The sequence below is a fragment of the Mus pahari genome, chromosome 7, assembly GCF_900095145.1.
Source record: "Mus pahari chromosome 7, PAHARI_EIJ_v1.1, whole genome shotgun sequence".
In the NCBI taxonomy this organism is placed as follows: domain Eukaryota; kingdom Metazoa; phylum Chordata; class Mammalia; order Rodentia; family Muridae; genus Mus; species Mus pahari.
Window position 1 is genome coordinate 52,636,996 of NC_034596.1, and position 9,973 is coordinate 52,646,968.

Sequence of the window (9,973 nt, forward strand, 5' to 3'; positions counted from 1 at the left end):
CCTACAATTAGTATCATACTGCATGGAAAAAATCAATTGCTTTCCCCCTAGAATTGAGAACAAGGATGGATATTCATCATTTTTCTCTCTTCTTTTTAAAAAAAAAAAAAAAAAAAAAAAAAGAAAAAGAAAAGAAAAAAGGAATAAAGCACCCACATTGGAAAGTGGGGGGAAAAAGAAAACCAATGGAATTCACCCAAAGGGCAAGGGGTGTGAGACAGAGAGACAGCTCAGTGAATAAAAATACTGGCTGTTTTTCCTGAGGACGGGAATTTGATTCCCAGCCCCCATACAGTTCTAGGGCCTCCAAAGACCTTTTCTGACCTCTCAGGCACCAAGAACACAAGTGGTACACAAACACACATGCAGGCAAACATTAATATACACAAAATAAAAAATATTTTTAAAGTTAGTATTTCCCTAAACTAACTACAACCAAAAATAAATACCAAGACAACATTTGGGAGTGTGTGTACATGGGGGGGTGGGGTGGAGAAGGGACGGGGAGGATTCTGTTTGAGTTTTGTTTTTGGTAGGTTTGTTGGTTTGGCTTTTTTGTTTGCTTGTTTGTTTGTTTGTTTGTTTGAGATGGAGTCTTATTATCTAGCCCTGGCTGGCTTGGAACTCAGAAATCTGCCTGCCTGTCTGCTGAGCGATCATGCCTGCCTAAGATATCATTTTATAAGAGATGCAAAAGTAGAAAATATTAGGGGTTAACTCTGGTCAAAGTTTCACAGTACAACACTGCTGAGAAACATAAAAAAAGTCCTATGTAAGTAAGCAGAGACATCCATCCTGGCTCCTGATGCAAAGTATCAAGCTGTTTTCAGACTTTCCCAGACTGCTGTCCGGACTCAAAATAGTCCCTGTCAAAATCCCAAGAGGTTGCTGTTTTGTTTAGAAATTGAGAAACTAACTTTTCATTCTTTTAAATGTTATTTTATGTATATAGATGTTTTGCCTGCATGACTCTGTGTACCCTCTGTATGATTGGTGCCTTCAGAGGCCATAAAAGCAAATTAGATTCTTGGAAGCAGATTTACAGATGGTTGTCAGCAGTCACCATGTGTGTACTGGAAACTGAATCCAGGTTCTCTGCTCTTAACCACTGAGCCATCTCTCCAGTACTTTTTGCTTTTTAGAGTGTCTCAACACTATGTTGCCCAGGCAAGGCTTGAAGTACTTGCCTCAAATGATGCTTTGGCTTCAGCCTACTGAGTTGCTGGACAATGAGCTAGATGGGACAGTTAATCTTAGATTCCCATGGAAACAGAAAGGGTCTGGAACTTCAAAAGCAAAAGCAACAACAAAGAACACCTCTGAAAATGAGGAAACTGGAAAAAACCCTAACTAAGTTTCAGGATTTATTTTAGTTACAATTATCAAAACATTGTGGTATTGGCACCAGCACAGATAAAACAGATCACTGAAACAAAACAGAGTCTAGAAATAAGCCCACATATATTTAGACAGCCAGGTTTTAACAAATGCACAAGGGCAGGCAGTTCAATAAAATAGGACTTAAACAGAAGTCTGAAAACTGGATATCTACATATAAAGATGGGTGGAGAAGCACTCCACAGCACACTTTTTAATCACATTACAAAGCAAAATAAATTCAAGATGAATCACACATGGCCACAGATAAAACTTAAACTGGTATCACTTTTAGAAGCATGAAGGAAAATATATAACCATGAGATAGGCAAAGATTTTAGACGACACTGTCTAGAAATTAGCATAAAAGAAAAGGTTGATGTAAACTTTTAAATAAAGTTTTGGTTTTGATGAAACCCAAGAATTTGCGAAAGGTGGGCAAACACTCTTTCCTGAGCTGCATCCCCGACACATAAATATGTAATCAAAATTAAGAATCCTAGGGGATGGGCTGGAGAGATGGCTCAGCACTTAAGAGCACTGGCTGCTCTTCCAGAGGTCCTGAGTTCAATTCCCAGCACCCACATGGTGGCTCACAGCCGTCTCTAATGGGATCCGATGCCCTCTCCTGGTGTGTCTGAAGACAGCCACAGTGTACTCACATACACATTATGTAAATAAATCTTTAAAGACACAACTCCTAGGGGATGAAGGGTGGGCTCTGCAGTAAGAGCACTGGTTGCTGACCTGACACCTTCTTCTGGCCTGTGTGAGCACCGCACACACATGGTACACAAACACACATGCAGACAAAATACCTATAAACATTAAATACAAATAAATGTTTAAAGAGAATGGAAAGATGACCCACAATCGGCAGTTAGAGTTCTTGGCAAGTCATTTATTTGGTAAACATACTTGTCTTTTTTTTTTATTAGATATTTTCTTTACATTTCAAGTGTTATCCTCTTTCTTAGTTTCCCCTCCGAAAATCCCCTATCCTCTCCCTCCTCCCCCTGAATTCTTCAGAGTTAGAAAGGGCAATTTGCAAATTCATCTGCAATAACAAAAAACCTAGGATAGCAAAAACTATCCTCAACAATAAATGAACCTCTGATGGAATCACCATCCCTGACCTCAAGCTGTACTACAGAACAACTGTGATAAAAACTGCATGGTACTGGTACAGTGACAGACAGGTAGATCAATGGAATAGAATTGAAGACCCAGAAATATACCCACACACCTGTGGTCACTTGATCTTTGACAAGGGAGCTAAAACCATCCAGTGGAAAAAAGATAGCGTTTTCAACAAATGGTGCTGGCTTAACTGGAGATTAGCATGAAGAAGAATGTAAATTGATCCATTCTTATCTCCTGTACAAAGCTCAAGTCTAAGTGGATCAAAGACCTCCACATAAAACCAGAGACACTGAAATTTATAGAGGCGAAATTGGGGAAGGCGAATATGTGCACAGGGGAAAAATTCCTGAACAGAACAGCAATGGCCTGTGCTGTAAGATCAAGAATCGACAAATGGGGGGCTGGTGAGATGGCTCAGTGGGTAAGAGCACCCGACTGCTCTTCCAAAGGTCCGGAGTTCAAATCCCAGCAACCACATGGTTGCTCACAACCATCCGTAACAAGATCTGACGCCCTCTTCTGGAGTGTCTGAAGTCAGCTACAGTGTACTTAAAAATATAATAAATAAATAAATCTTAAAAAAAAAAAAAAAAAGAATCGACAGGTGGGACCTCATAAAATTGCAAAGGTTCTGTAGGGCAAAAGATACTGTCAACAAGACAAAGAGGCCACCAACAGATTAGGAAAGATTCTTTACCAAGCAAGCACCCTTGTCTTAAGTGGCTAGGCTGCCACTGGAAGGAGAGCACCTGACTAAGCTTCAGGTCCTGGTTTTGATCCTGAGTACTGAGAAAACAAAACAACAACAACAACAAAACAAACCCTCAAAAAATATGTATACTGAATATATAAAGAACTTTCAAAAGTAAGGCTGAGGAGATGGCCCAGCAGATAAAGTACTTGCTATACAAACCAGCACTCAGATCCCAAGCCCAGAGCTTGGAAGGGAGGGCCAGGTGATTCCTGGAGCAAGCTGGCTTGCTTGACTAGCTGGTATGAAGAAGCTCTGGATTCAATTTAGAGACCCTGCCCCAACAAGTAAGATAAGAATAATCCAGATATCCTCATAACCTCCACATGCCGTCCTCCACATGCTCATGCACACACACACACACACACACACACACACAAGAGCACACTAAAAAAGTGATGAGATTTCAAGAGAAAGTTTACCAAAAAAAAAAAAAAGTTACACAATGGAAATAAGCACAGACTGTCAGACATGACCAGCACATACACTACAGAGGCTGAAACAAAGAGGTCTGGGCACACAGACCAGTGTCAATGCATATACGGAGGACCTGGCATTCTTGTGCTACTACTGAAATGTTAAACAATACAAGAGATTGGTCATTTCTTTTGTTATTTTGTTGTTGAGACAAAGTCTCTCTCATTCTGTAGCCCAGGCTAGACTAACTCATTTATATAGGTTCAAACTTGAGGCAATCCTCCTAACTCAACCTCCCAAGTACTGAGATTATAGGCACTAGCTTCTGCACCTAGCTGGTAGTTTCTCAAATGTTAAATATACTACTACAACATGATCCAGCCATGCCATTCCCAGGTATCTAACCACTCAAAATAAAATGTACAGCTGTTCAAGCACACTTTGCAGCAGCTTACTTGTAACAGTCCCAAACAACTCACGTGTTAATCAACACATGAGTGGAAAAACTGTGGTCTAGCAGACTACTAGTCAAGAATAAAAACACAAACCACTGACAACACAAATGGGTTTCAAAATAATGAGGCTGAGTAAAAGAAAATGCAAAACTCTATAAAGTTTCAGTTATGTGTTATGTAATCCCATTTAAATAAAACTCTACAAAAAACAAATTTAAAGAGCAGATTGGAATTTGTGCAGGGTTGGACAGGAAGGCACGATCTGAGGAGAAAGAAGAGAAAGGGGGGCATGAAGAAACTTTGGGAGAAAGACATAACGTTCATTATTTTATCTGTCAGGCTACAGGTTCTGTACTTGGTTGTGCTGCAGTACTAGGGACTGAGTCTCGGACCCCTACGCCTGCTAGGAAAGCACTCTACCACTGAGCTACAGCCCAGCTCTTCTTTTCTGTTACTTGTGTTGTGGAAAAGATAGCTCCTGGGCCTCGAGCGCATGCTTTCTTACTGAGCTTCATGCCCAAGCCCTAGTTATAGTTATCTTGTGTGGGGAAGTCTAATATTGATTTCATGAGGATCCCCTTTGTTAAAATTACCGTAAAAACTTTAAATATATGCAATTTTATTGGATGACAACTATATAGCAATAAAGCTGTTAGAATGATGTAGCAATAACCCATTCTTAGCTAAATAAGCCCTTGTGTTTTTTAATCTAGATGACTAAACTTTGCACTTGCCACTGTAAGTAGAAGCAAACTAACATTTCTAGAACACGCATAATATGCCCAGAGCTATATTAGTCACTTGATATGTGCTAACCATTATCATTATTATATCTTAAAACTACTAGTTATAAAACACAAGTGGGAAGTAAAAAAGATACCATAAAACTCTACAAACCAGACCAGACAGGCCTTTTTTTTTTTTTTTTTTTTTTTTGGCTTAACTTTTAGCTCCAACAAACCAAATACATGATATGATGATCATAAGCAGTCAGCAGATTTGAAATCTAAGTCCATCAGAGCAGAGTTTAATTTTTTTTTTTTTTTTTTGACACAGAGTCTCACTATGTAGCCCTGGTTGGCGTGGTACTCCCTATGTAGCTGTAGCCCCGAGTGTCTTAACCTGTAATCCTCCTGCCTTGGCAATGACATGCATCATTACACCTGGCTAAGGTCTATAAATTTAACTGCAATTTTCACTACAGTGGAAACACACAAGCCAACAAAAAGGTTACTACAGGATATTTAAATTTTAAGTTTTTATATAATAATTTTTAAGCAAAAGAAAACACAGACCCCTTGTTTTGCTATTTTAATAATGTAATAATTTACTAATGTAAGACAGGAAGGAAGGAAGGAAAATAAGGCTGGCTAGAGAGAGAGCTCAATGGTTAAGAGCACTGGCTGTGGGCTGGACAGATGGCTCAGCAGTTAAGAGCACTGACAGCTCTTCCAGAGGTCCTGAGTTCAAATCCCAGCAACCACATGGTGGCTCACGACCATCCGTAACAAGATCTGATGCCCTCTTCTGGAGTGTCTGAAGACAGCTACAGTGTACTTACATATAATAAGTAAATAAATCTTTAGAGAGAAAGAGAGAGAGAGAGAGAGAGAGAGAGAGAGAGAGAGAGAGAGAGAACAAACGAACACTGGTTGCTTTCCAGAGAACCTAGAGATTTAAGTGCCAGCACCCCTGTGGTAGCTTACAACTCTGCAACTCCAGTTCTAGGGGCTCAAACGCTCTTCTGGCTTCCATGGGTACCAAAGCACATATGTAATGCAAAGACATACGTACAAACATGAAAAATAAAAATATACATTTCTTTAAATGAAAAGCACTGAAGAAGACATCTTTAAAGACTTTCAAATGTTGGCTATTCCTTCAGACCTCTGCCCAGTGAGTAAGGGTCTATATAGAAGAGCACACTAAAGCAGCTGCAGATCACTGATGCCTACAGGAAACGGATCATGTCTGGACATACTTTTTCTAAGGGAGTCGATATTTTATCACCTGCATGTACTGACTTCTCCTATAAATTACCCCTACTTTTGTTTGGTCCAATATGATTCTGTGTTATTAGCAAACTAAGTAGTTTCTTCATTGTATTTCCTTAAAACCCTATTTATTTCCAAAAGGAATTTAAAATGGCTCTTTCAACTACAAAATAGGAACCAGTGGGCAAGTCTCTAAGGGGATTCAACTTTGTCTTTCCATTTCTCCCACTCATTTTCTTTCCTTTTTTTTTTTGGGGGGGGGGGTCGAGACAGGGTTTCTCTGTGCAGTCCTGGCTGCCCTGGAACTCACTCTGTAGACCAGGTTGCCAGAATTTCAAACTCAGAAATTTTCCTGCCTCTGCCTCCCAAGAGCTGGGGTTAAAGGTGTGTGCCACCACTGCCTGGCATCTTATTTTACATGAAATAACTGTAACCATTAAATATTGAAGCTGAAATGTTGCTCAGCAGCAATGTGCCTGCTAGCACACTTGAGTCCCCAGGTTAATTCCTAGCCCTGAAGCAGAGAGGGAGAGAACTTAAAACCAACCCTAGCATTTGGGGGTTCATCTTCTAGTATGCATTATGACAAGGCCTCAGAATCTGCTATTCTGATACTTAGGGCGTAGATATTGTTGTGAGGGATTTTTCTGTTTAGCAGCATTTAGCATACTATATGTAGCAGCAACTCTCCACAGAAAAAAGTGTTTCCAGACATCATCAACTGCTTTTGGCACAATGTGTTTGCTTAAGCACTGTGGTTCTACAACTACTTTAGTGTGGGCTTATCACAGGGCACAGGTATGTAAGAAAGTTCAACCTCTGAAAGTTGTGAAAGATAAGACATCCCTGGTGATTTCATTTAAAAAACAAAAAAAAAGACTCCTTAAATTATGAAAGCAAAAGGTTTTTTTTTTTTTAAGTATTCCATTTTCAAACTGAGGAAGCCAGGTCCTACAAAATATCCAACATGTGTGGTAGTAATACATCTGATGTTTCCCAAATTAAGAAACACACACACACACACATACACACAACCACAAAAACCTCTATGCGGTGGCAGTTAATTTAGGAACTCTCAATGTCCTGTTGTAACTCAGCTTTATAGTTACTACTGCACTCATGCAGTCTCCAGCTTGTCTCAAGGGAGAGTCAGATTGCACCAAGTGTCCAGTTTCAAACGGTCATTATTTTGTAATACATTTACGTGTCCGATGACTTTGTGTGTCTCAGCATATCTTTTCACCCAAATCTTCAATGACTTAACTCCAAAATGAAAATGTTAAAAAAAAAAACCTCTATCATATTTAAACGGTTTACATAAGATGGATTTAATTGCTTTCTCATTATACCACAGGAATAAGTACTCGAGATAAAGATTAACTGTCAGACATGTAGGAAGGCTGAAAAACAAATGAGAGACAGAAAATCTAGGCTTCGTTTGTGATTTAGTCTCCACCAGCTCCATCCACGGCTTACCTTCAACTTTCTCGTTTACAGTTTTTAAAATGGCAAATAATATCTCTATTTCTAGACAGATGGTCAAGTTGGATTATACTAATTCATGTGAGACCCTTTGTGGACAGCAAAACACCGCACAAATGTTGGTATCACTAGTGGTATTAGTCACAACACAGTAGAGAAATCCATCCATGAAACAGAGGACACACCACTAAACATATACGTCACTTTCCAAAACAGGCAGAAATTAGGAGAACAGCTTGAGATGATAAACTCTGAATTAGAATCCAGGGATCTGATTTCTAACCTCAGCTATCCTATTGTCATTCTATATGTAAGACCTGGTAAACTTTCCTTTTTACCTCAAAATTTCTTCGTCCATAAATAAATAAATAAATACCCAAGTTATCTATAACCAAGTATCAAAAAAAAAAAAAAATCATCGTTTAACACTTTATCCCAAATCTAGCTTGCTCCGGTCTTCAGACCCACTGAAGTTGAAGACGGCAGAGAGTAAGAAATTTTTAATGAAAACCTAACTCTGTATAGTTCTCGAGAACCTTCTTCTCTATAATTAGTTTTCTTTCTAAAGGACAGCAAATGAAGAACAGGGTGTATAGGGCGGGGTTCTTTCCCCAAGCTTCGGGAACCACCCACTTCCCAAAGAGGTGCAACTGCTTCCTCCAGGGCCCTCACCTGCCAAAAAAACTTGAAAGACTACGGGTTCCACTGGCTGAGCCAGCCAGCACTTTGCTTTGCTTTGCTTTGCACTCGGGTGGGGATGGCAGTCAGATGGCAAACACACCCTCTAAACACCATTACCCACAACGCCAAGAGTCCCTGAAGTCTCATCAAGGACTTAAGTTTCTGGCCTGACAGTCATTTTTTTTTTTTTTTTAAACAATCAGACCAGGAACTCCAACGTGGGTCTCTCCGCGCTGGTGCTGACTGGTCTGTACCAACTGCCAAGCTGTCCCCTTCCCTCGCCGCCCGCCCGCCCGTCCGCGCGTGGGCAGAGGCGCCGCCGGCCCTCACTCCCGACCGCTCCAGGTCGCGAGGGCGAACCCCGGAGCTCGCGGGGTGACAGGCCGGGGGTGGGGGACAGCAAGGCCGACGCGGCGGCGCCCCGGGGTCGCGGGTCCCCTCACCGATGACGATGCGCAGGTGCTTGAGGCGGGTCAGCGCGTCCTTCTTGGTGTCCAGCACCTTCTGGGTGGACTTCTTCACGTCCCCGTGCGGCTTCTTAGAGAACATCCTGCGGCCGCCGCGGCCCCTCCCGGCCGGGTCCCGACGACCCAGCGCAGGCGGTGGGCGGGGAAGAGCCTAGCCGCGGCGGCTCATGCGTTCCCCCGCCGCCGCCGCCGCCGCCGCCGCGCGGGCCCCGCTGCCAGGCCCGCCTCGCGCCGCCGCCGCCGCCGCCGCCGCCGCCGCCGCCGCTGCACGGAACCTGCAGCCCCGGCTCCAATATGGCGGATCCGCCCCGCGCGCTGCAGCGACGAGGAGACGCGGAGCGGCCGCCGCCGCCCAGGCCGCCGCAGGGATCCCCACAGCCGCGGAGAGGGAGCGCTCCGCCGCGGCGCCACTCCTCTCTCCCTGAGGCCCCCTTAAGGTTGAAGCTTCTCTAGCAGCTTCAACCCCGCGGAGGCCAAAACGGAGTCGTGTGGTGATGGAGTTTCACGACTCTGCCGTCGGTGGCGAACGGTCCCCGTGGCAACCGCCTTCTGACGTCAAGTGCTCGTGACGTCATGTTAGCGTGAGCTCATTCTTGCCTCTATAGCCTCTTGGTTTCCTGGGTCTGTAGTAATGAAGAAGGGCAAGAAAGTTAAGGAGGGTGTTGTCTACTGTGTGCTCCTTGTAAACAGCAGTTCCTAGAGTTCTTGTTGAAAAGGCCTTTCATCTCCACTCTTTAAATCGCTCCGAGTAACTTAAACATCAGAACAGATGTGCAAGGCCAGCTTGATACCAGCTCGGAAGCCTTGGCTGTTACGTCATTTCACTTTCTAATTTGGATAGTTCCTGTGCTTTGCAAACCGTTCACTTTCTAATTTGGATTCTTCCTGTGTTTTGCAAAATAATGATTAAAAATGCACTGTACTTTAGAGATGCGTAGGAGTGTTACATCCCTTTAAATTAACATGCACATGGCTAGAGCTGCAGTTCGCTGGTGATCTCCAGCACCAAGAAAACAGACATAAATAAATAAAATATCTTGTACAAGTAAATGCGTCCTACTACGTATCAGAGAGAAAAATTAAGAAATCGGGATGATTTTTAAGGAAGGCTGTCTTCAGATGTGAAGTACTCACATAAATCCAAAGAACACTGTGTAAGGTCCAAGTAAAACAATTAACTAAGTGTGGTAGTGCTCTGCTGTCATA

The 9,973-nt window shown here is 42.5% G+C and overlaps 1 protein-coding gene across 10 annotated transcripts in view; it reads right to left on the bottom strand.

The window, feature by feature from the left end:
• Positions 1-9,628, bottom strand: part of Ralgapa1 (Ral GTPase activating protein catalytic alpha subunit 1) — a 221,187-nt gene extending 211,559 nt beyond the window's left edge. For 4 of the 10 annotated variants that reach the window (XM_021201484.1, XM_021201489.1, XM_021201490.1 and 1 more), the window contains exon 1: positions 8,744-9,628. In XM_021201484.1, the coding sequence (XP_021057143.1) occupies positions 8,744-8,849 (106 nt within the window). In that variant the 5' untranslated portion in view covers positions 8,850-9,628. The remainder of the gene's footprint in view (positions 1-8,743) is intronic. The other 6 variants (XM_029540681.1, XM_029540677.1, XM_029540680.1 and 3 more) reach the window with 3 other exon arrangements.
• Positions 9,629-9,973: the final 345 nt, after the last annotated feature.